The 27147-nt window shown below is 44.3% G+C and overlaps 1 protein-coding gene across 1 annotated transcript in view; it reads right to left on the reverse strand.

Annotated features, from left to right (window-relative positions):
• Positions 1-27147, reverse strand: part of LOC119172344 (uncharacterized) — a 119845-nt gene that overhangs the window by 25325 nt on the left and 67373 nt on the right. The window contains exons 2-5 of the mRNA XM_075893621.1: positions 22120-22210; positions 20167-21108; positions 9070-9152; positions 2444-2550 (exon numbers count right to left, since the gene is read on the reverse strand). Of these exons, the coding sequence (XP_075749736.1) occupies positions 2444-2550; positions 9070-9152; positions 20167-21108; positions 22120-22210 (1223 nt within the window). The remainder of the gene's footprint in view (positions 1-2443; positions 2551-9069; positions 9153-20166; positions 21109-22119; positions 22211-27147) is intronic.

The raw sequence follows: 27147 nt of genomic DNA on the forward strand, positions 1-27147 counted from the left end.
GGTCGTGATATCAACAAGCTCTGACGAGGTGTCACACCCCAAGCTGAGTAATACGTTACAAAAGAGAAATCTTAAGTCTCATTCCCTTTTCGAGGAAATACCGTAGAGAGAAGGCAAGAAAGAGGGTGTAGAGCTATGCGAATAAGAGGGCGGGGGTGTGGGTTCGAGAACGAGCCCTGTCAATAAAGAAATAACTTCACTTCATCGAGATGGTTTCGTATGGCGATTTCTTTTTATTTATAAAGGAACGAGCGAACGAACAGTTTTACCACTGAGTCGGAATAACAATACCTAAGCATTTGAAAAGCGCGGCACTGAACGGCCTACTTGCCCAACTTGCTGCCGTGTCTTATCCTTGTAGTCGATCACAGCAATTATTTCGTAATACACGCCGAAATAACTTGTATCAGTACCATGTTTCTTCACTTTTTTGTTTAAAAACTACTGCACTGGTGCTTGTTAAACAGTGCCAAAATTCTCACTCAACATATGCTCTCATTTGCAGCTAGCGCTTATAAATATACTGCGTAATAAAGTTAGCAGTTGTTTTTTTTTTTTTTAGACCCATGGGCTCAGATTGGGGTGGACGCTAAGGAATCCCGGGTGGTCGAAATTTCCGGAGCCCTCCACTACGGCGTCTCTCATATTCATATTGTGGTTTTGGGACCTTAAACCCTAAATATAATGTGTGTAGCCAAACTAAAAAAATAACAATAAAACATAAAAAACAAGAAAACTAGTGCGTGAGCAACGAACCCGCTCCCTCCCTCCCCCCCCCCCCCAAAAAAAAAAAAGCGCTAAACATGGGACAGTGAAAGAGACGAAGCACTGTATCGTGTCTTTCACTGTCACGTGTTTAGATCTGTTTGTCGCTTCGTTCAGCATCTACCAACCGGTCCAAATAAGTACCTAATATAGTATTGTGTGTGAGACTAAGATTATACCTTGTTTTTGTTTTCCTTTGAATCTTTCATTTGTTTGCGTGCGTTTGCGTGCGCACGTTTCGGTGCCTGCCCACCAATCGCGAGATGCAAGCCCCGCCTTTTCAGGAGCTTCGTCGCATTGCATCAGGAGTGTTCGGAGAAAACGACTTCCACAAACTCGACGTACCCGCGATGCCTTCGCGCACACACCAATGCTACTTGCAGAGATAAATGAGTTATCGCTTTTTATCATTACTTTCTCTCCTACCTTAGCACTAACGCGTTTTATATTACGCGCGTCTCTCGGCTGCGGGTCTCATCTTGCAAATCAGAGCCGCTCTTTGAAAGGTGCCGCTATCTCGCGGCAGTCCAGAGAACTGATTCCGCAGCAGAAAGAAGACAAACTGGTTTCGTTTCGGGCCCGGCCCGTTCAAACTTTGCCGGTGGTAGCGGGGACGTACGTGCGGTGGCGCTACTTTCGGCGGCGTTTGAACGCAAGCCGGGTTGGAGCGGCGATTCAAATCTGCTCGTTCCTTCGCGTTCGTGTCATCCAAGGAAGCAGCGCGACAAAGTGTAAAAAAAAAAAAAAAACGCGAGCTACCGCGATAACGAGTAATGGATGTAATCCAGACCCCTTCGTGCATGAGGTCGTTGGTCTCTCGACGGGGTGCAGTGGCTGGCGGGGTGCTTCGTGAGATGACGTCACTGCAGTAACGAAACGTCGAGCTTTGCTTCCGCGCCCTCCGACATTTGAGAACTTTTTTATTCTATCGTTTACGCGCAACTCTGTAAACCTGTCTCGCCCCGCCCCCTTCAGAAAAACAAAACAAAAAACAAACGAAAACATGGCTGCGCTGCGTACGTGAGAAAAGTGTGAAGTGGCCTCTGCAGTGCCCCTTGCGGTTTAATTTTTATCGTTGTACGATCCTGACCGCTACTGCAATGCGCTGCCGCACGCCAGAAGAGCGTACGCTGTCGCAAGCTGCACATGCGACGAAGGGGTCACGTGATCGAGCAACCGTATAGGGTCGTGCACCGTGTGCTGCTGACGCTCTCTTATTTTGATAATTTCGCACAGTGGCCATGATGGTTTTGAGTATGAAGTACATACACTTGAAAAAAATTACGCCGCAGTTTACTTTTGAGTGGTGTTACAACACACCTTTAGAGTTTTTTTATTAATTGACGCTTGTTGGTGGAACCCGCCCTATTGAGATGGGGCAATGCTGCATAATCGCCTGGAATGCTTAACTAAGCTAAACGGTATTAGTTAGGACGGGACACACTGGTGCGCTCATTGGCTCGCGATAACGGGGATATGAGGGTGTTTATGCAAACAGGATTGACAACAAAGAATAAGCAATATTTGTCTGTTCATCTGTCTTGTCCTTCTTCCGATGTGCGCTTCCCACGTGTCATCAGTATTCAGCACATTTCAAAAATAAGCTGGAAGATGCTCACAGTTTATCGCAATGTCATGAACACGTTCGCATTATAGAAGGTCATAAAGGTCACTGTACTCATCCACGCAATGGCCCGCCGTGGCGATCCAGTATTTGTTCAGGATGGCGCCTCCACAGCGATGGGTGCTTGAAAAGCCGAAGAAAGACGTCCTCCGTACGGACACCTGCAGTCATCGTGAAATACGTTATCGGGAAACCTGCATTTAGTTTTCTTCTTCAACTGGCGTCCATCACCCATTTCTAAGGCCAGAATCAAAGCAACGAGTGCTCCTGCGTGTGATGTGCAGTCAGCTGGGAACGTCGCACAATGCACTCAACAATAATAATGAGAAAAAAAAAACTTAGCCCCTTTTCTAGTTTTGGTGGTACCAAACTTAACTGGTATCACCAAACTTAATTTAACTTAATTGAATACTTGAAATTTAACTTGATTTGAATACATGCGTTAACTGCTTCGTGAGAGGGAGTAACGCCTAGAAAAGACATATCACTTCAAAAGAGAGCTAATTGATTAATATATGGTGTTTAACGTCCCAAAGCCACCATATGATTATGAGAGACGCCGTAGTGGAGGGCTCCGGAAATTTTGACCACCTGGGGTTCTTTAACGTGCACCCACATCTGAGCACACAGGCCTACATCATTTCCGCCTTCATCGGAAAAGCAGCCGCCGCAGCCGGGATTTGATCCCGCGACCTGCGGGTCAGCAGCCGAGTACCTTAGCCACTAGACCATCGCGGCGGTGCCAAAAGAGAGATAAGGCGTGCATTTAAAGAGAGCTGTACATGTAGCGAGGCAGGACCCACAAAATTAGCTATGGCCAACCGCTTTGTTTTTAGTGTAATTGCAGTCAGCTTGCATGGCTACATGCGATGTTATCTTTTGTTTCATTGTTTCGGGTCCTTCTTGCAATATATATGCATGTTAGTTGCACCGATATAGATATTGTTAGTTGCGCCTATTTTGTATATGACTGCTCATTTTTGTTTTGTATTTTCTTTTATGAAACGTTCATGCTACTTGTTTTGCCATAGTAGCACGAATATGACGCCTATGTCCTTGTATGCCTTTAATTTTTTCCGGTGCTATAGTACGCCAATAACTGCAATGCATTCTGAATGTGCTGCTTCTGGTATACTTTATAGCATCAAGCATCGTGTTTATACGCATTACCTAGTGCCATTTAAGGACCTCTTAGGTTTTTTTCCCGGATAATTAAGTAGCGTGTTAGTAGTCCCTGCACGTTTACGGCGCTTATCTAAAACAATTGACTGATTTAAGTGAAATGACCTTCTTGAATAGAATTGGGGCAAAAATAAAGCAGTAATATATGTGCTGTGTTTAGGAGGCATTTAGAGTGTTTAGATGGCAGTGGTTATTTGTTTTTATGGCATTACACAGGAAAAACACACACACAAAAACATGAGAGACAGTTGTATTGGCAAGAAACAAGTGCATACGAAGGTACGCGAAGCTGCGCTAGTCATAATGAATTAACATTAGGTCTAATTACACACCCACAGTTACGTCACCCTAACAAACGGCAAGTGTTCTGAATGCACAAGGGTTCTCTATAATGACCTGCAATGTACTTTGCTTTCACGGAACTTCCGCTGAACACGCGTGTCGATTCGCGCTAGGATTTTCTCTTGATGGTGTTAAAAGAGAGGCTAGAAGAGTGGGGGGATATCTGATTATAAACGCCTTAATAGGGAAGGAAGCAGGGGGTGCTTACTGCACAATGATTTACGACATCGGTGAATTCCTAAAATATCAGAGGAGGATTTCCCTTAGGGAAACGCCACTTACATTTGCGTGCCTCTCAACTTCGCATTTATTGCGTATGGTAATAGAAGGTTGTGACATTGTAATGATGATATGAATGTTGTTGAGGTATGTTACTTTTTTGTCAGCTAGCTGATTGAGTGATTCGACGAGACGAGAAAAGATCGATTAAGGACAATTCTTTTATAAAATAGCAATCTGACTGAGCAGCTTTAGTTGCCGTAAATAAAAAAAAAAAGCTTAAAACTAAATTTTCAGGAAGCCGCCTGACTAACAAGTCCCGCGGCGGTGGTCTATAGTGCACGTTAAAGAACCCCAGGTGGTCCAAATATCCGGAGCCCACCAGTACGGCGTCTCTCATATTCATATGGTGGTTTTGGGACGTTAAACCCCACATACCAATCAATCAATCAATCAATCAATCAATCAATCAATCAATCAATCAATCCTGACTAACAAAACTCCATGGTTATTACAGCAAGTCAACTTACAAAAGAAACCAACTACACTATTTTGGGAATATTTTTGTATGTTTAGAGGTAACACCGGTGAGTCAAAGCATGCGCACCTCGAGATAGTGCGTCAAAATTACCGGCTGCACTGTCTCGTGGCTCGCCACCTGTACAATGGCTAGAATTCTAGCCACTGTACCACCTGCAGTGGAGGGGATCGGAAGTAGCCATTCGTGAGCCAGAGCAATGCTCTGGACAGTAGATGGCGCACCAGAGGGCGCAGGTGGTGATTTCGACACGCGCTCTTGTGGTGCGTATGCTTTGGCTCGCGGGTGTAGTACATAGTGTGGCAACGTAATCTGTGTAAAATGTCTCTAGCACTCCTTGAATCAGACACAAGTATTCAGATGAAATTATAATCGATAATGAAAGGCCAATCAGCTTGCATTTGTTTCACTTCGACACTTGTCTAATTTAGGGCCAACAGAAAGGGGACAGGTCGGCTATCTGACATTTCTTGTTTACAGCAGTTGTTCTTGAGACGCATACGATGACATTAACAACTCAGAACGATGTATTTCTGTAACTTCTGTCTCTCGTGAAGCAGAGGAACGTTGTAACAATGCGTCGTTGATGTGAGAGCTCTGAACACTTACGGCTCACTAAACGTCAGTCACATACGTGACAAAAGCGTTTTTTTTACTACATTATTTTGGCACGCTGTTTCAGTTATAAAAGTGCATGACTTATAAGTATATGCAGTATCGTCCTTCTATATTCCTTTTGTTTGGGATGTCTGGTCCCAATATCCGTATTGATGAACTGTAATAAAGCTGTAGGTAAGTAATGTGCCGAACAAAGTGTGCAGTCGTTTAAAGAAAGGCACTGAGTAACTCGTTGTTCACTGAGGCCTGCACGGAATAAGTTTGAACGAGTTATGCATGCGCATGCTCAATTTCGTCACGGTATGGTGTTAAACTGGCCAGACTTGTGATTAAATTTAGGTAGAACTGAAATACCGAGAAATACAGTAACATATTCCAGCGTCCATTTCGCATTGTGAGTCTTTAGAATTTTATATTTGTAATCGCATTCAAAAATAAAACGAAAATGTCGTGACACACAGCTTAGTGGGAAAGCTTTCAATCTGGATCCAATCACTTTGCTACACGTAGTCACGTCGTCTCATACTGTGATGTGCGTTATCATTAGTCATCAAAATTAGAGAACGTAGAGCACTATTCATTCCCAATCTAATCGGTGCGGCTTACCAGGTAAAATGATCTACAATATGAGCAGCCAGTGAAACATGTCGAGCCGTGGCTCATGTGTGGGGAGTACACGCATGTGCACTAAACAGCTGCGCTCGAACACGAACCGCTGTCGCGCTCACTTTTTTGTAGTATGTGCTTTCACGTGCGTATACATTCATATTAGCCTGCAGATCGAGAAAGTTTGACTACAAATGTGTCCCGGCGATTTCTCCGTTATCATACTGTAATTGGACACTGGTTGGTAGGCTCTTCGTTGCGCTAAATAAAAGTACCTAAACATTGGCTGTTGATCCTTGGAAGATCATCATCATCATCATCAGCCTGACTACGTCCACTGCAGGACAAAGGCCTCTCCCATGTTCCGCCAGTTAACCCGGTCCTGTGCTTGCTGCTGCCAATTTATACCCGCGAACTTCTTCATATCCTTCATCTGCCCACCTAACCTTCTGTCTCCCCTTACCCGCTTCCCTTCTCTAAGAATCCAGTTTGTTACCCTTAATGACCAGCGGTTATCCTGTCTACGTGCTACATGCCTGGCCCATGTCCATTTCTTCTTCTTTATTTAAACTATGATATCCTTTAGCCCCGTTTGTCCCCTGATCCACTCTGCTCTCTTCTTGTCTCTTAAGGTTACACCTACCATTTTTCTTGCCATTTCTCGCTGCGTCGTCCTCAATTTAAGCTGAACCCTCTATGTAAGTCTCCAGGTTTCTGCTCCGTAGCTAAGTACCGGCAAGATACAGCTCTTATATACCTTCCTCTTGAGGGATAGTGGCAATCTACCTGTCATAATTTGAGAGTGCTTGCCGAATGTGCTCCACCCCATTCTTATTCTTCTGGTTACTTCAATCTCGTGGTTAGGCTCTGCGGTTATTACTTGCCCTAAGTAGACATAGTCTTTTACAACTTGAAGTGCACTATTACCTATCTCGAAGCGCTGCTCTTTTCCGAGGTTGATGTACATTACTTTCGTTTTCTGAAGATTATTTTAAGACCCACCTTTCTGCTCTCCTAGTCTAACTCCGTCATAATGAGTTGCGATTCGTCCCCTGAGTTACTCAGCAATGCAATGTCATCGGCGAAGCGCAGGTTACTAAGGTATTCTCCATTAACTCTTATCCCTAACTGTTCCCATTCTAGGCTTCTGAAAACCTCCTGTAAGCACGCGGTAAATAGCATTGGGGAGATTGTGTCCCCCTGCCTTACACCCTTTTTGATTGGTATTCTGTTGCTTTTTTTTATGAAGCACTATGGTAGCAGTTGATCCCCTGTAGATTTCATCCAGAATGTTTATATATACTTCATCTACACCCTGATTCCGCAGTGTCTGCATGATGGCTGATCTTTCTACTGAATCAAACGCCTTCTCGTAATCTATGAAGGCTATGTGTAGTGGTTGGGTATATTCTGAGCATTTCTCTATTACCTTATTGACAGTATGTGGTCAATTGTTGAGTAGCCTGTTAGAAATCCTGCTTGTTTCTTTGGTTGATTGAATTCTAATGTTTGCTTTACTCTGTTAGCAATTACCTTTGTAAATAGCTTGTATACTACAGAGAGCAAGCTAACCGGCCTGTAATTCTTCAAGTCCTTGTCATCTCCTTTCTTATGTATTAAGATGATGTTAGCATTCTTCCAAGACTCTGGTACTCTTCCCGTCAGGAGACACCTCGTAAATAGGGTGGCTAGTTTTTCTAACTCAATCTGTCCTCCATCTTTCAGCAGATCTGATGTTACCTGATCCTCACCAGCAGCTTTGCCTCCTTGGATGCTCTCCAAAGCTTTTCTGACTTCTTCTATCATTACTGGTGGGGTGTCATCTGGGTTACTGCTAGTTCTCATAGTATTAGGGTCGTGGTTGTCCCGGCTACTGTACAGATCTCTGTAGAACTCCTCCGCTATTTTAACTATCCTATCCATATTAGTAGTTATTTTGCCTTGTTTGTCCCCTAGTGCATACATCCAATTTTTTCTTATCCTTGTAAGGTATCGTGACAAAAAGCCATAACCTCTTGGGTAGATAGATGCCCGGTTGGCACTACTTGTTCAGTTCATGTGGACAACAAAGGTAAATTATTTGAATTATGCCAAGCTATTCAGTGTATAACTAAACACGGTCTGATTGTATTCTTGTATTTCACTCCTGCGTGCATAGGCCTGAGGAGGGCCTGCAGTATCTCTAAATAAATCAAATAAAATGTTTTTCTGAATGCCACCTCTATATATATAAGGAACACGAGAATATTCAGTTATGAACACTCCAGTGTATGTACGTACGTTGAACTACGGATATTTTATGCCATGTCGCGATGTAGTATCACAATGGTCCAGTTGAAGTATTCAAGCGATATAGTTGGACGATAGGAGTATAGCTTATCCTGCATGCTCGATAGATACGTGAAAGTTATCGACAAATGACCGCATAGCGTCTAAATTTAGTGCTTCACGTACCACCTCTGATCCGCTATCTTAGCAAGTTTCTCAAGGCCAGTGCTGTGCCGAGGCAACTTAGAGCTTCCTTTTCTTTAAATTAAATGAGCCTCTTCTCGGTAGTCAGCATCACCAAGTTGCGCAACCTGAAGCTCAGGCAGTATAGACTGTGGTAGATCTAGAGAGATCATGTTCACTATGTGAAGGTGAATGAGAATACACTATAGAAAATGAACGATATTCCTAAAGTATCGAAAAGAAATTTTATGTGATATCCCCTTTTTTACGTATTCGGTATCCTGCAGAGTACTTTCCAAGCTTTGAAAGTAACTTTTGCCAGGGCTCTGTAAAATAGGTTCAACTTATCCCAATACTACGTTGACCACCGTTGAAGCAACTTCATGTCCCTTTAGAGGCAGGCTCCGTGGTGTAGTGCGTCTAATGTCAGTTTGAATCAAATCTGATGAGTATAATATAGGTCGCTGTCAACTCAAGTTGTGTGATAAAAGTTGCTAGAGAGTTTGTGTCTCAAATGCTTGTGGCAATTTTTTATTGTCTATGCCACACGTTGGTTAAAAAATGCTGCGAATAATATTAGGAGGGTTGGTCATAGAACCTACAATAATGTTGAATGCCCAAGCTGTGGCTAAGCAGTCATTGATGGAGTTACCCATGTTTATTTGTTCTCGCTAAGAAAATTACTTCCCTCTTTCGCTTTGCCTCCTAGCCAGAATTTGCATACCTGCCATGGCCAAGCTCCGAACGCTGCACTCTTTCCTCCCACGACCTTGGTTTGCGGCACAATGGACGGCACCCCGCACTCCCCTGTTCGAGTGGAGAAAGAAAGAGTCAGTACAAGGTAAAATACAATTATTTTCACTGTTCAAACGGGATGACATCGTCAAAAAGCTTGTACGTACTTTATAGCAGAGCAGTTGACTTGGCGCGCAAGTTACTTAAACTAACTGATAACCTCTAGACGAGCAAGTGGTAAATGATGGTTCTTATGCGCTCTGCTTTACTCCTATAGCGTGCTCGTTACTAATCATGTCACCCACTTCCCCGGAAATGGGTCAGTGTGGATTCACTAGCGGCACGAGCAACAAATAAGACTCCAATTCTCCTTACAAGCACTTACTTTCAGCTTTTGCAATACACAGGAAATGTGCTTAAAAATAAATCTGGCGCGAAATCAAAAGTTGCGGCTTGAGAGGCTTATGGCATACATGTGATACAAGATGATAAGTTCAATTAAGATAAGGGCCAAGTGGTTGTGAGGATAGTTAGGAAAAATCATTCGAATGAACTCATTGACAGAACAGGCGGTTTCCCAGTCGGTAGCTGGAATTGTTGCGGCACCTGCCGGAGCAGATCTAAACCACGCGCTTCTTTCGACGTGGTCTCTGAGGCCACGTCTGCGGCAGTGCAATGAAATAAAATATAAACATAACCCAAGGAATACACCAAAGAACGCGAACAGCGTGGTATGAGGACCACTACCAAATACCTGAATCAAGGATTGCGGTCACATCTAATTTTTGTTACAGGGAACGATGGGTTATGCGCGACGCATTATATAAGTTTCATCACAGGGTGAGGTATAACTATGGGAACAAAATGTTTCGTCTCTGTATACGACAAATCGAAAGGGAAGACGTTTAAACGGTGATTGTAAACGAGTATGGCTGAAACGGAATATTTTCGGCATAGCGCAGCATTCTCTATATAGCCCTGTCATTGCTGCTTCGCGCGTGCTTATATACGTTGCCGGGAACTGCCAACCCACTCTAATCTGCAGTAAGAGGAATTGATGTTCAAATATTATCACACGCACAAGCAAGAATATCGAACACGTTAAAATATACTGGTACTTTTTTACTCTTAATTAAAAAAAAACATAACTGCAAGTCATAACGCTGAATTATGTAACGCACTTAATTGATGCCTTTTACTCTGTATATTTATGAAATGTGGTACGGTTCCTGCGTTGAAACGGTAGCTCAGCTAATGTCTAATTTCTCTCTATTTCTCATTCAAATCTGGAACATGGCAAAACACCTGTCAGACAAGCTTTGGACCAAACTGAAGGATATATCAAGGGCACAAGAGTATGAGTTTTGCGCTTAGCTATTAGAGAATAACTATTTATACCTTCATGTTATTCTTATAAAATATGACATAAACATAACACACGAAAAAGAAGCACCTTTCAGATATAGGAGCTTTAGGACTCATAACTTTTGAATGCCGATACTGCAATACTCCACATTGGTTCTCATATACTTGGTAAATGTGCAAAAATAACGGAAAAAGTTGGGTTAGCTACGCCCTAGTGATGCAGATACTGGTGAAGCAGCGCAGCCGCAAATACTCCTCACCTCCTTTCCGCTCCTCACTCTCACCTCACTTTTCCACCACTTTCTGTACTATAGACGGTTTCAAGGTCACAAGCGTTGTACCCCAGAAAACTTCTGGTCACTCGTACTAGCTCCTAACGTCGGAACTAAAAGCACGTTTTCGAGTGTTTTTTTTTTCATGGAAAAGGAAATCGTCTCATTAGTTTTTCGCATAAAGTAACACACGTTAGGTTCAAGGGCATCTCTTATAATTTTTAGGTAACTCAAAAGAACATGTATTGAAATATATTTTGCCAAATAAGGGAAGAAAAGTGTAGAAAATGAGCGGGCTATTCTCTAAAGCTCTTATTTCTCACCGATGCTATTAAGGCACATCTGTGGAAAAAAACCGGATGTCACCAAGGGCGCGTGTTTGTAAACAGTCTTCATTTTTTTTCGTTCCTCATATCACTACTCATCACCTTCGCAACTCGTCTGCGCAACATCACTTGCCTACCCAATCGTATATCATCCTATACGGGGCTGTGCTATGCTTCACCGTACTCCTTCCTCTCCCTACTCCTCATCCTCCCTTTCCTTTGCCCCTCTTTGCTAGGCAATACTCTGCATCGTTTGTTGTTCATTTCTTTTTCTTTCTCTTCATCTCTTAATTTAATGCTTTGCATTTCCTTCTATATTTTTTATTTCTATCTGTTCATTTCTCCCTCTTTCCCACTTCCATTTCTTTTGTTTCTCCTCACTCGTTTTTGTCACCCGTCCCAGTTGTGCAATGCCAAAGTGGTGGACGTGTTCTGGGAGCGAGACGCAGCACGAAGAAGAGAACTAAGGGAGCGCACGCAGTTTCTTGTGATATGTTTTGTTCGCGACTAACGGACTTTTAAACAGCTCCACTGTTAAAAAAATATAATAGAGAGTTTTAGTACTGCGTACGCTGCGTACGTGGCAGCGTTGCGTACGTAAGGATGCCACGTTCTGCGTAGTGCGCATGCGCAGACCGCAACGCGCACGTATTGCATTACGTACGCAGCCGCGACGTACGCACGCATGAGATGCGTGCGTGCGTACGTATGAGGTGATCGCGCCGCTCTCGAACAAGTTCGCGACAGCGCGAGACTTCGTTTCGCTAAATGGCGGCATCGAAGGCAAGCACCGACCGGCTCTGTGGCTTAAAATATGGCCATAATCTGGCTATAACACTTGGATTGGCTCACATTGGCTGTCAACTACACGTACTTCTATTTTGATCTACCAGGTGACGCAACACTCTTCACGCTCGTTACGCACGCGGGTACTACGGCGTACTAAAAGCCGATTAGTGGCAAAGGACGCCACGTAACGCAAGGTGCTTGCGTGATGCGTACGTAGCACCATTCCGCAGTACTAAAACTCTCTAATAATTCAGCAGATACCCGTACCTTGGAACTCGATGCTATGCGAAGCATGCGGATGGAAAGTGAATATGTTTTATTATTTTTTATTTATCATTTAGCGAGGCGTTATGAAATAACGCTATATGTGTGTACAAATCTACACACATATATAAACAGCCATGTATGTTTTATATTCGCAGTCGTTTCCATTTGCGTAACGATGCCAACAGCAACGTGGATATACTAACAACACCAGAAGCTGTAGGCTGATATGGTGCGCTCGTGTTAGCGCTGTGCCTCACGAGGATGGTAGCTTGCAGCATTGCTACACAAGCCAACCTGAGCGCATGGCGCCTAACTACGATTTACGTTAACCAGATATGACGCCTGGCATGGCTATGTGGTAAAATGCTTCATTGTCACGCAGAAAGCTTGGGTTGGATCCCGCCTGGGACACTGACATTGATTGTTTGCATTCTTACGGTGAAAGCTGTCTATGGCAGCTTTTTCTTAAAGTGGCCCTGAAACACTTTTTTTACGGCACCATGGAATTCATTCATTCGAAAAGCTTATTGTCTTACGAATTCAACGCCGCAAAAATTTTAAGCATCTGTTCAGTGTGAGTGGAGTTACAAAGGTTTGTCGCATGCTGCAATCGCATTCTCTCTTCTCTCGTCCCGACGAAAGCGCTTGAAGCTAAGCAGGGAGGGATGGCAGGACCACAGAAAAACGTCACGCACGCCTCGTGAAATTGAGCACTTTTTATTATTATTTTTTCTTCAAATGCGTGGCTTCTTCCATGTGATTGCGCGCGCACGCGTGGACAAGTAGCGTCCTCCCACGGCGATCTCTGTAACGAGGAAGCGCGCCATGTTCAAATCAGCCAATGGCTGATATATGGGCTTGCTACTATGTGATTTTTGGGCATATTCCGTGATTTGTCGGGAGAAGAGAAAACAAGTTTAGCTGACTTTCATATTTTTATTGCAAATCCCAGGCCACGTGCTGCAGTATAATATTTGGCTCGCGTCTTGCCGGGAGCCTCTACAGCCGATCAGCAAGCGTTTTCTGACCATGCTGAAAAAGTGTTGCAGGGCCCTTTTAAGGCTCAAACGTTACATTTGCACATGTGTTCTTACTGTTCCCGGGCAGATGTAATATGTCTATCACCTGTGGCAAATACCCGCATACCAGCGGCCCATACCCACACCTGGGTATGTGCCACTGTTTCTTGGAAAGTGTTTGATGACGTACGTGACGAGATTGTGGCATTATTCATGTCATGGCCAGCGAGTCGTATTCATCAAATCATCCTACTATCCAGTACTAAATTTGGTGTACCCCAAGTTAAGGGAGTCATCATGAGAGCACCTGGACATGGGCGGATAGATAGATAGATAGATAGATAGATAGATAGATAGATAGATAGATAGATAGATAGATAGATACTAGAAGTGCTTGCAGTACGCCAGAAAATGCTTCGCTTTAAAAAGCAAACACGCACGCACACACACACACACACACACACACACACACACACACACACACACACACACACACACACACACACACACACACACACACACGTAGCCCTTCATATATATTTGCTACCTTGCGTCAAAGTGCACGTGCCTTTCCCGTTATCCAAATTCCATATTCATGCGAACGATTTCCGGTCACTATAGATCTTTTCATGTGAGACACCTATCCGAAGAGTTCAAGGTATACATAAAAAAATAAAAGCAATGCACTGGTTGCACTGCAGTCACCACCTCAAAAACAGGAAAAGCAGGGTGGGCGTTCGAATTGCTCAGTGATGATTTTCATCGTTCTGCTATTCAGGAAAGCTTTTTTTTAAGTGCATGACATGTGGCCAACTTACGTAAATTGTCACAACGTCACGTAATTCAATGCGTCAACTACTGGAACAAGCGCATTTTCACCGTTTCGCTGTAGACATTAGTTCACGTTGGTGAGCTGCCCGCAACGTAGGACTGCCGACAGGAGAAGCTCACTGTAGCGACTAGGTCGCTCTGAGTTCATTCCTTTCAGGTGCCGTGCGTCACGCGTAATAAAACCTTTGTCTATTTGCTCTAGATTACTTTGAATTCATTTTGTACGTTCTCTTACATTTGTCGTGCACTCCTACATCTTCCTTTAGGTAAACCAGTTTTTTTTTCTTCATCGACATATTGTGCCCACTTAGTTCGATGGGAGAAAGTATACGCGCCACAATGCACGGACGTAGGCAGAAATTTTTTCGCGTGGGTTGGGGCGGGTGCTGGGCAGGTAAAGGGTCATTTTTCGCTGTGTATGCCATGGTGAAAACATTTAGGGGAGAAAATGAGGGCACGGGCCTGGTGCGGCACCCACTGGCAATGCCACTGCAACAATTTCAAAAGGCATCTAATGTGAAGAGCAGCCCGGGCTGATTCTTGCATAGGTCTCCGATGAACGAAGCTGTTAAATAAAAATACTTTATAGAATCCGGACGCAGGCGAGAGACTGCCAGTAAAAGCATTTTCGTTTACAACCTACTGTTTTGCAGCCCGTTTCATCCTCTGAGCACCTTCCCATATACGTGGTAGCCATAACTCGTTATCACCGTCAATAAAAAGCAACACCTGGGGAATAACCTCGTTTCATCATGATCGCCTTCTCACGTCGTGAGAGATAGCGACGCGTCCGCCGGTCAGCTTTAGGGATAAGCGGGGTTTACCGGGATCAGAGCTAGGAGTGTCCTGGCGCTTCAGGCGTTTGAGAAACGAGGTAATAGGTGCCACAAATGATGAGAATAAGTACAAAGGCTTTTTTTAATTTTGTTCAATTTTTTTCTCAAGCGTGGCCTCAGCAGTGGGCTCCTTGCTTTTCAGTAATCGGGCCGGCACGCGAGTAAGCAAGTACGTAAGGCAAAAACGATTACTTTACAGCGTCATGCAAATCATGTTAGCTGGCCAGTTACCGCTGAACATATAAGGGCTGGTTCACGCTAGCGGCAACCATGCTAGCGGTAACCATGACGTTCTCAGGCAGCCACGCCCGGCTGTTTCGTTCGCGCACGTCTGTCGTTCTTTGCCGTTCGGAGGATGGGTCCGAGATTCGTTGTTGCGACGTTTGCCGTTTGCCGGAGAGCGACGTAGCCAATCATCGACGAAGGAGCGACAATGGCTGTGCCGCGTCGTCTGCTTTCGACTCTCCGCACCGTCTGCGTCTGCCACGGGACACTTCGAGCTGCTTGCTCCTTGCTCCGCGATTTTCACGCGTTGTTCCTGGACTACGTTCCAGCTCTGAATAGAGCATTTTAGGCTGCCCGATATTCAAAAAAAGCGCACAGCAATTCAAAATGACGTCCACAAAGCAGACGTTTGGACAAGTAGCGCCAGCTATCCAGCGTTAGCAACAACTAACAAACGTGTAATGTACGCCCTCGGAGATTTGCGAAGGCTTGTTTAAGCCTAGAGTATCAATTATTTGAGTATTGCTCTCAAAAACGGTATCGAATCGATTCAAATACTGTGTTGTCGAAGCTAAAGGACATGGTCTGAAGCAAATGGAAGCATCAGTTCGAAGCTTACGATCTACAGAGTGCACGGCGGCCGCTTTACAGAGATTCGAGGCAGTCGACAACTGCATTTGGAAGGGCAGCCGTGTTTGTGAGAGCCTGAAATGCCTCGCCGGTGAAGCATGCCGTGCACTTTGAACAGCTCTTCCGCGGACGGCGGCGGCCGATGGTCTACGGCACTGCGCCGTTCCGGCAGGCTTGCCGCTAACGTGAACTGACCCTAACACGGACATGATTACAAGCACGCGTTAACTCCAACGCTCGTCACCGAAGTAGGCCTGTCTGCAAAGGCAGCGTGGGCACATCACTTACTCCTCTTTCAAGGCTTGACTGAAATCCCAGAGAATTAAATGCTGTGAAAACTCCTGAACTATGTGGGAAGGCTACCAGCAGAGCTGTAAGCCACTTTCCACCATTAAGGGTGCTAACCAACACCCTACAATAAGTGTGTTTTAATAAAGCAAAACACGTATGTCACGGATGTTTCGGTTCGTCGAAACATCCTCGTCGTAGAGTGTTATAGACACGGAGAGCACCCTTAAAGGGGTAGTGCAACCAAGTTTGTCGCATGCGTGCTTTTGCTGTAAGCGTTTGCTTCAGCTTCAGGAAGCGTCAGGCTTGGGACAGCCTCGAAATTTGGTGGTACCACCCCTTTAAGGGCACGAACTGGTTTACAGTGAGAGAATGGTAAGCCGGACGGGGAGTCCACCGCGGCCAGTTTAGCTTGGCAATCATACATGCTAGAAAAGTGCGCTAGTTGTGGGGGGAACCAGGGTTTCGCGTAGTGGTGGCATATACCAATATTTGCTTTCTGTTGCCATCATCACATTTATTTGTTTTTTTTATAACCCTCTTTTCCTTTACCTTGTGCAAACTAACAAGCCAGAAACCTCTGGCCTACGTCTCTGTCTTTTTATGAATGGCTATGTTTTATCTTTACTAAAACACTTTCGCTTTGAGATAATACGGATATTTCCTGCGACCCAGGAATGTACCTTCAGAAAACGCTATAAAATTCAAATAAATGCATGTTGAAAGCTTTTTTTTTATTCACTCTTTCTTTTGTTGTTCTCAAAAAGATGCCACTGCAGTGTTTCCATGCCAAACGCGTTTCACAGGGATAGCTACTAAACCACCAGTCGTTGATATAACCACAAAGTTGTCAATCAAGAAATTTTCATTTACTCTAAATAATAATTTGAGCTTGGTCAATAAAGGGTGAAATTGCAGGTATTGGGTTAAAATAAGCAGCCAAAACTCCCTCGATGAGTGCTCGAATATTTAAGCTAGTCTACGGCCTTCAGCTGCTGCCAAAATGTTATATATACGATATTATATTGTAAACAGGCCAATGTTTCTCACCAACCTATTTATTTTTTTGAAATCCCAATGTGATATTTTGTTGTCGCTGAAGCAAGACTCCAGAAGAATCTTGTGAACGCATAATTCGCACGATCATGCGGCCCGGCGGCATGGAATTTACTTGCGGAATCCACAGATAGCTCCTATTTTTCGCGCTGTGTTGCACACAGTTTCCATATATCATCTACTCCCAGCAGCTCATTGCGTTTTTCCTCATATCGTGCTTTTGAGCAGTAGTACGCAATTTCTGCTTTAGAGCTCTGCTCTTACGTACTTACAGTTTTTGCCGTGTCTAAGTGCTTTTCGTTACGCTTGGGAGGGCATAACGGGAACGCATCTTCTAAAGCAGAAACCACTACCGCCGCAATCTGGCTGTCGTAAATAGACCGTTGCCGACTGCGGTATTTTCTGTTACTTTATTCGAGTCCCATTAGAAGTTGTTGTTTCAGCTTATTCGTTTTTCTGTCTGTCCTATTAGGAACATCCAGCGGTCATTTCCCATGAAGCATCTTTGCAACTATAGGCCATGCTTCTGTGATCGCAGAAGAATATATCGTGCCCTCTTGTTAAGCAAGGCAGCGAGCTATGTCTGAGCACGCATTTCAGTTCACACTGCACGTTTATTGCCCCCATTTAAGTCTAGTGGTCATGATTGTGTATACGACAACAAAGGGAAACTTGGAAATGTTAGATGGCCACGAAACCGGGGATCGTGAAGAAGATTATAGGGTAATATAAAGAGATAACAAGAGTTCGCTCCTGATGGCACAGCACCCGGACGCAGCTGATAAGATTAGATGAAATAGTGCAGTAGGGTACGTCGGGCTGTATGCAGAGAAGGTGCTCGTTGGCCTGCATGTTTAAGAGAGAGGTATATATATATATACGGTATGAAGAAAGGCAGGGAAGTAAACCGCAAAGCGAGTTTCTGGTTTGCTACCCTGCACTGGGAAAGAGAGAATGGCAGACAGAAAAGTAAGAAAAGTGGAATAAAGGGAAGAGAGCGGGAGGTAAGCGAAAACACACAGATACAAACACTAGAATATTATAAACGTTCGATGAGGCGGGTCGATCGCAGAAGCTTCAGGAGGGTCTTCGTCGCCTTTCAGCGTGAGAGCTCGATCTTTTGGCATTCTAAATGTAATTTTTCGGAAAGCGGCTGGTCGTCGAAGTGTGTAAACACTGCTGACAGGGACTGTCTCTGACAGTTGAATGAGTACTAAAGAAAGACGAAAGCGGTTGAAGATGACATTGTCTTGAAATGTGCGGTGACATAAGAAGAATTACTGTCATAGATGGTTGAGGTGCCAGTAGAGGACAACGAAACTTGAAAAAACCATACGAAGAAAAATTCTTGTTGATGGCAGCATAATTTACGTGGGTAGGGTACAGTATACTACATAGGAAAGATAGCTTCGATAGTTCCTCCATTGAATATTGGGAATAAATTAAACCAAACATTTTAATTTGATGGTTCTTCAAACGAATGTATTTTAAGCATAACTTTTTCAGATACGAGCTTGAGCAAAGAATCAAGGTTAAATGCGATGGTACGTGTAATCGTTCAGCTGAATAGGAAGTGCAAAAGTAATGGCTGGGGAAAGATGGAGCACTTCGGGGCTTACAGCAGCAGAGCAGGAGCAGAGTGGGATAGCCCGAAAAACTAGAAGTTGGTGCATTATTCATTGTGTTCACTGACGCAATCTTTAAGACTTTTCTAGCTGACCTAACTGTCTGCTGGTACCTTGTGAAAGTTTCGTGACGTTACAGAAAGAATGCTGTGCTTCGGCCGTACGTCATGGTTTCTCGGAATTGTTCTTCATGTCTTAACAATGTAAGAAAAATTAAGCACCTGAGACATAGCAACATACTAAATGCTTTGTTTTTGTGGTGTGTTTTCTTACCATATTCAAAGTGCTGGTATTGCAATATTTTTTTACCACGGTGTATCATTCAAGATGCTGAAATATCGTTGTGCTTCCAATACGTAACAAGCATATACAAAACACAGAATGAAGTTCACGGCTTCACATAGCGAAAAGGAATGGAGTACGACGGGTGCGAGAAGAAGAGACAAGAAGCCAGTGGATTGGATTAGAGAGAAAACAGAAGTAGCCAATAATATCATCGTCATCATCATCCTCACCAGCCTGAGTGTTCTCACTGAAGGCAAAGCGCCTCTTATGTACCACCAATCAATTCGATCACTTGTTTGGTCCGCGCCTTTTACATTGAGAAAAAGGAATGGAGCAGGGGAGCCCACGTATAAGCGGGACAGATTTCCGGAGGTCAGAGCGACGGAACTGTCACCAGTGAATGGGAGGTGCAACAGACTTGAAAAGAGCGAGAGATAAAGAGACGAATAGAGTAAGGGAAAGAAGGACGATATAAAGTTAGGCAGGGTGAAGGAAATAGAAAATAAACAAGTACAAAATGGAACCAGCTTGCGCAAGACAGGGCAAATTGGGGACCAGTGGGAAAGATATTTGCCCTGTAGAAGCACATAAAAAGGCTGATTTTGATGATGATGATGATGGTGATGACGGCGATGATGATGACGATGATGATGTACAAGCACAAAGCTATTCTGTCAAGTGTATTTGCTAAGGCGATGCCTTATCTGCAGTATATTGTGAACAGGGTAATTGTGGTGAATAAGCAAGGTGACCATTATGGATTAAGCGAATAAACAGTGTTCCGCATCGTTTTAAAATACTACGTAATAACTTAATTCTAGCGATGACTGACAGACGGACTAAGAGAGGAAACAACACCAGCGCAGTCCAAGTCTGCGCTAGATAATTATTACGGTGTATACGTAGCAACTAATTTGTCTTTCAGTGTGATTCATTTAAAAAGTACATTGCACTATCTGCATCGTATATATTGCAAGCTTGAAGGGATGCTGAAACAGTTTTGATAATATTGTATAAACGCACAGAGCCGATAAATCAAGTTCTACGTAAGAGGGTAGCGGAAACGAATTCCTACGTATCATTTGCAGACAAATGTAAGTTTTATGCGTGAAATGTGTGGTTTATTACGGAACATTATAGTTTCCAATTGCTACAGATCATTTCGGCTCAGCCGAACAAGTATTCGACCTCCCGAGTCCTCCTTACGTATCGTTGTTCATTGCAACAGACACCGCACTGAATACAAGCTCTCACCGCCGCCCTTCCTCTCACCTTTGGGTCTCTTGTTCAGCAGCTGGCTCGGTGGCACCGGTTTCTTGGAACCCGAGGGCGTGGACGCGCTACCACTCTGAGCCGCCGACGTGGCGGGCGGTTTTCGCGTTGTCGTTGGCCTGCTGTGTGTGCCATGCGTGCCGTGTTGCGGCCGTTGTGGCCGCTGCGGCCGCTGTGGACTCGGAGGTCGGGCCGGCCTCTTGGTCGTACTCGTAGTGGTCGTGGTCGTTTTCAGAGTAGTCTCCTGGGTCGTCGTGGGTGGCCTCGTCGGAGGCCGGAGGCCGGGCCGGAACGTGATGATGGGCACTAGGGTCGGTCGTGGTCTGAACAGTGACCAGAAGGTCGTGATGCCGGGAGGCCGGAACGTCGGCGGCCACCGGGTGGCCGTGACCACCACACTGGCCACCGTAGGAGTGCTGCTGGATGCAGCTGTTGTAGCGGTCGTTACCACGGGTCTCCTCGTAGACGAGGACGCCGTGCTGGGCTTCGTCGAAGGTCTGTACGTCCTTCTTGTCGTCGGCGTCGAGGGCCTCCTGGTCATCGTAGGCGTTGGCGACGTGGGCGTCAGATAAATGAGCGTAAAGTTTCTCTGCGGATAACTGGGGACGGCAATAGTGCTGAAGCTCGCGCTCACGCCAGGCCTGCCCGGTGTTGGCTTCGCGTGCTGCGGAGGCTTGGGACGCTGCTTTTGAGGTTGTGGCGGTGACGACGGTGGCTTTGTGGTCGTCGTCGTCGTCGTAGTCGACGAAGACGGTGGCTCCGGCGCCAGCCCACCCGCGACGCTGTTCTCACTGTCATCGTACTCGCAGCAGGAACCGTACAGGAAACCATCCGTGCACGTGCCCAGGTGCTTTCCGTCTAGTTTGATGCACTCCCACACGAACATGCACGTACCCCGTTCGCCGATTGCATTCTCGCATGACTTTGGACTGATCTTGAGACCTGCGAGATACCTTAGGTGAGAATTGCAGATGTTGTGGGAGTGTGAGTACGGTGGGAGATTGGTAATCAACACATGTTTACCAAGTGCCTCCCTTCTGCAGTAAGTGGCACGTACGTATTGTGTCTTATTATCTATTTAAATGAAGGTACAATATTCATAAAAATCCATTGAATAGCCTTTTGTGCTTTATCCTGTCTACATGAAGCTACTGGAGAGAGCTTGGAAAACTGGATTGCAACAAAGAGCCAGACTCGTATTTTTGATGTCCAACAGATGCCTGCTATTTATCATGTGCAACACCTTCGTTTTGAAACGCACTGCTATTTAAGAGCACGCACTGCGGAACAGGAAAGCCAGACCTTCCTTATTGCTTCGAGCAAGGCGCCCTCAGGCCCGATCGATAATTCATTTTGCGAACCGGTTCACCTCTCCGAAAGAAAGCGCAAAACAGCTAAAGGGCAATGAAGATAGCACGAATTGGCAGTAACGATATTAGCAAATTAAAATGCTTTAGGGCACACCTTTGTCGTGACTACCGCCATTAAACTTTCATTTATAATACCTCCTGTTTTTGTTGTTGTTGTTGTTGTTGTTGTTGTTGCTGTTGCTGTTTGTGAACTCGCTGTCAAAAATATTTTAGTGAATTCCGATAAAGGACTTGACTGCGAATGAATCTCGACATCATAGTAAATGAGTACAAGAGTGAAAGAAGGGTTAAACCACACTTTTTTTGTTGTTTTATGCGAACATAACAACATTTAAATAATTCAGGATGTAATATCCTTGAAATATTATTAAACAATATGAATGAAAATATTATTAGGCAAACCTTTTTTTTAAAACTGTTGCATTTCAGAGAGTTTTTGGTATATGTGGTATTGCGAAAGTTTTATTGAAGAAAGATTGGCTATAGATTTATAAGTGAATGCTTTTATAGAGACATAAACTACGTGCAAGGCTCAAGTGGGAGCCAACACGCTGCAAGAGGCAATTGAAGAAAAATCACGTACCTTTGGCGAGTGAAATGACTGAAAATGTGAATACTAAGACTGGAAGAATAGGAGTGGCACCGCTCGCTTCTGCTAATCGCCATCTGATACCCTGCAAGAGAAAAACGACGAGAGCCATTAGAGAATGCTGTAACTATACGGTGAAAGCAAGAGCAGGTTTAGCGAATACAATCACGGAGACGCACTTTCTCATTCATTCGTAGAGCCATGTCGTGATTAATGTTTTAAGAACTCGAATTGGGAAATGTGCGATTTTGTTGCGGCAGTTGGCATTTGAACTTTTACCATTTTCGAGGCAACAGGTTTGCGGATATTCGTTTATATTCTGCCCCGCCACGGCGGTCGAGTTGCTAAGGTACTCCGCTGCTGACCCGCAGGTCGCGGGATCGAATCCCGGCTGTGGCGGCTGCATTTCAGATGGAGGCGGAATTGTTGTAGGCCCGTGTGCTCAGATTCGGGTGCACGTTAAAGAACCTCAGGTAGTCAAAATTTCCGGATCCTTCCACTATGGCGTCTCTCATAATCATATGGTGGTTTCGGGACGTTAAGCCCCACATATCAATCGTTTATAATCACTGAGTCATGCCAATACACAAAAGAAGTGTCTATTGGCGATCAGTTATAAGCCTGGATATATCTTCAAATTATTAAGCAATAGATATATTAAATGGTGAAATCGCTACTCATTGCAATGCTGCTTCTATAATGAGCGCAGGAAGAAGACGCCTTCGCAAATGAAAGACCCTGTTTTTACGAGGAACAAGTATGAGCATGACAGAAAGTATATTATATTTACTGATTTATTCGTTCATTCTTTTCGACTGCAGATGGAAGCTAGGGCGATGGGTTGTAGTTGTAGTCGAAGGAACAACAAATATTCGCGCAAGAAGGATTTATTTATTTATTTATTTATTTATATATTTATTTATTTATTCATTTATTGACTGATACGTAGGGTTTAACGTCCCAAAACCAGCATATGACTATGAGAGATGCCATGGTAGAGGGCCCTGTAAATTTCGACCACCTGGGGTTCTTTAACGTGCACCCAAATCTGAGCACACGGGCCTACAGCATTTTCGCCTCCATCAAAATTACAGCCACTGCAGCCGGGATTCAATCCCGTGACCTGCAAGAAGGTGTCTCATCACATATGCAATGATCATTATTTATATGCCAGAGATTTCATCGTTACTCGGTGTTTTGTTTTTATTTTTTATTTGACAGAGACAACACAAAACGCGTCGCAAACAATATCCGTCAACAGAAACACACACACACACACACACACACACATATATATATATATATATATATATATATATATATATATATATATATATATATATATATATATATATATATATATATATATATATATATGCGTTTACAAAGCATATCAATATAGGACCGTAAAAGCTAGAAGAAGGCAAAAAGAACATAGTCTTCGGCTTAGTTGTCTCACTGTAGTGTACTACCTCTGTCTTGTAGGACGGTGTATACTACTGCAAATCATGTGTTATTTTTCCCTAAGTTTTTCATCATTGTAAGGGACAGCTCACCACTCTCCTATACAGCCGACCATATAGTACTATGAGCCGTAGCGCTTATTTTTCTTTTAAACACACACTGAAATTTCCCCTGGGTGAGAAATCAACGGCTGTGGACGGAACGTATAATTTTTGTAGGTTGTAACTAACCATAGAAGGTGGTGAAGAATAGTGCCGAGTTCTCACTCTGTTGGATCAATAAGCGATAGTTTTATGACCAATAAGTGTCCTTATTATGGCCTCCACATGCGCCTTTTTTTGTGTGTGACTACCATATACGTTTCCTCGGCGCCTCAATGCGCTGATTTGCTCCAGAAAAACTCTTTACGCAACCATCAGTTATTTGGAAAACACGTCGAGAGTGGGAGCGCACTTCATGGCACGTCAGAATTTTCAAAGGGTCTTCTATTCTGAATTGCCTACACGCGCACACGTGAACACACAGGTAGACGCCTCACGGTTGTGTGCTTAGAAAAAGTGTTCAACAATTTAGAGTATTTGGTACTGCTGTAAAGCTTAGAAAAAGGGGGCAACAATTTAGAGTACTAGGTAGTCTATTATGGGAGAGGTTAAAGCTGTCTCGTGGTGCTCACTCTATACTGTCGCACACAACATTCCAACCAGCGAGGTAGCTAGTGTCGACCTTTGCTCAAAAGCTGAAAAGTGACAGTAGTAGATGCCCCATGGTTGTGTGTTTAGAAAAAGTGTTCAACAGTTTAGAGTGCTTGGTACTAGTGTGGAGTTTAGAAAAAGGGGGCAACGATTTAGAGTACTAGGTGCTATAATATGGGAGAGTGTAAAGCCGTCCAGTGAACATTGAAACCAGCAACGTAGCTAGTGTCAACCCTTGCTCGAAAGATGAAAATTGCTGAAGCGGTGGACCGACCACACTCGTTGGCTGCTAAATAAAAAACATTCGGCAGATCCCACGTACCTGGGAATCGATGTTATGCGAAGAATATAGAGGAAAGTGACCGTGTTGCAATATAACCAGCACGCACTTGATCAACGATGTCAACTGGAACATGCGTACTAGCAACCCCAGAAGCTTATATGAAGCGCCGATGCTCGCGAGGGTGCTCGCCCTGGACATTGCTACATAATCAACTTCAGCGCATGGCAACTAACCACAATTGACGGTAACCTGACGTGACAGCTGTATCAAAGGAGCACATTAGAAATGTTTTGAAAATTGGGTAGGCAGCACTGCAACTACTATTGACCTTTCACGAAGATTAGCGTCTATTTGGAAAGTAGTTCCGAGACCTGGCGTAGCTTTGTGGTAAAATGCTTCATTGCCACTCAGAATGCTTGGGTTAAATTTAAGCTGGGACCTTGGCATTTATTTGTTCTTTGCATTCGTCGGGTCGGCGCTACAGATGTCGGGTATTTCTTAACGCTCGCGCGTTAAAATTGCCGATGTGTCTTCTCGCCGTTCCTGGGTAGATACTAAGTGTCAATCACCTCTGGCACATACCCGTACACCAGCGGCACACACCCACCCGTGGGTATGAGCCGCTGTTTGGCGGGGAGCGTTTGACAAAGTACGCGACGGGATGGTGACATTATTCGTGTCTTGGCTAGCGCGTCATATTCGTCAAATCATCTTACCCTCCCATGCTAGTTCTGGTTCAGGCCAAGTTAAGTGGGTGACCATGAGAGCAGCCAAATGTAAGCGGCTAGATAGATAGATAGATAGATAGATAGATAGATAGATAGATAGATAGATAGATAGATAGATAGATAGATAGATAGATAGATAGATAGATACGCTCAAGGTGGCCGAAGTTCGCTAAGAAATGCTTCGAATTTAATATGTTGGTTGAGCAAGTTTGTCCGACTGTAAGGCGAATCATATATCGAAGACTGCCCCCCCCCCCCCCCGTTTTTCTTTTCAATAGGCGATGTGGTCCGGTCATTTCCGCCCTGAGTACTTTTACACCAACAATTCTCAACGCAAGTATTTCGAGAAAATTGTCGCAGACTGCAGGCCTCTTCAGTAAATGCTTGTAACCATATCACAATGCCTGCTTTGCTGAGCAGTTTTTAGGCAGCAGCCGAAGTTTACTGCAGCCTGTTTTTCGGACGGCAAAATAAGATAAGTCTTTTTAATAAATAAGTCTTTTTTTTTGGGATACTTCAACACTGAAATATTGGTCTGTCTGCCGTCGGTCAGTCTGTCCATCGGTCTGTGTGTCCAACAATTCAGCCACCCGGTGAAAACATGAGCCCATGCTCAACGACCACCCATCTTGTTTTGGTAGCAACGTTCACATAGGTAAACATTGTCAATCAAAAAGCACATACTACGCATATTCGAGATGCCTTATCAACAGTTAAATATCAGACAATGTGTTTCTTTATTCTTAAATTACTTAGAGACGTAATTCTCAAAACCGCAGTGTTTATTTATTACACTGCGCAGGAAACGCAACACTATGAACGAAACAGTGGGTGTTTCCTACACTTCACCAAAACGACAAGGTGCTGCCACCTACCAGTAGGTCTCCGTTCTAAAGAAAAAAAAAAAACTTTAGTTTCTTCACATGGTGCTATATCCCACGTAACACTCGACAATGTTCTCACGCAGAACGTCAAACAAACGCTTTATTCTTTCTATCCAGACGGAAGACAACGTCTTTCGACATCCTTTGCAGGATAGCACGCAGATACGCAGCCAATTTTCATTTTGTCGGACTCCATCAACTTTTAAATGACGTGATTTTCGTCGTGAAAACAACGTTACTAAATGAGCAGGGTACTTTTAGAGCACACGTGATAGTTGTCTCCTAATTCCTTTCCGGTTCTCACACCCAGTCTCCTGATTCACTTCCGCTTTCCACTGTACCACTCGTTAAGGCCTCGGAAATATATTCTCTAGTTTTGTCAAAAACTAACTTCAATAACATGGACGTCGTAGCCCGTTACAGACGGAGGTTGGAAGGTGCCCAGAAACACGTGCATCCACGTCATATCAACACGTCATATCACGTGCATCCAAGCCTTGATTCAACAGGCGAAGCAGGCTCTGTGTGTTTAGCCTCCAGGACTGCGCAATGAATTTGTTGCTCGCTGCAGAGAAGCTGTGTGTGACTAACTGTGTGTCTGTGCGCGTTCGAAAACCCACTCGTGCAGGTGTGTGCCACGGAAATTGGGCGAAGCGCACTATACGCCCCTGCTGCAGTAAAAATGAAGCAACACACGAGCTGAAAACACCACTGGACGTCCCACGCAGAAAACGTCAAACGCATACGGCAAGCCAGACTAGACGACGCACGTCGTGAAACGGAGATCGCGGTAAAAAAAGACGAATTCTATGCCAACGGCTCCTCGTGATCGTGCACGAAACGCTAAGCGCACGCGGCAAACCGGAGAACATGACACAGGTCGAGGAAAAAATGACACGTTCAAATAAGTTGGAAAACCTTAAAAGCAGCATGAGCTAAATACAAAAGGGACTTTCTGGACAGATATGTCG

Source organism: Rhipicephalus microplus, chromosome 4, assembly GCF_043290135.1.
Source record: "Rhipicephalus microplus isolate Deutch F79 chromosome 4, USDA_Rmic, whole genome shotgun sequence".
Taxonomy (NCBI): Eukaryota; Metazoa; Arthropoda; class Arachnida; order Ixodida; family Ixodidae; genus Rhipicephalus; species Rhipicephalus microplus.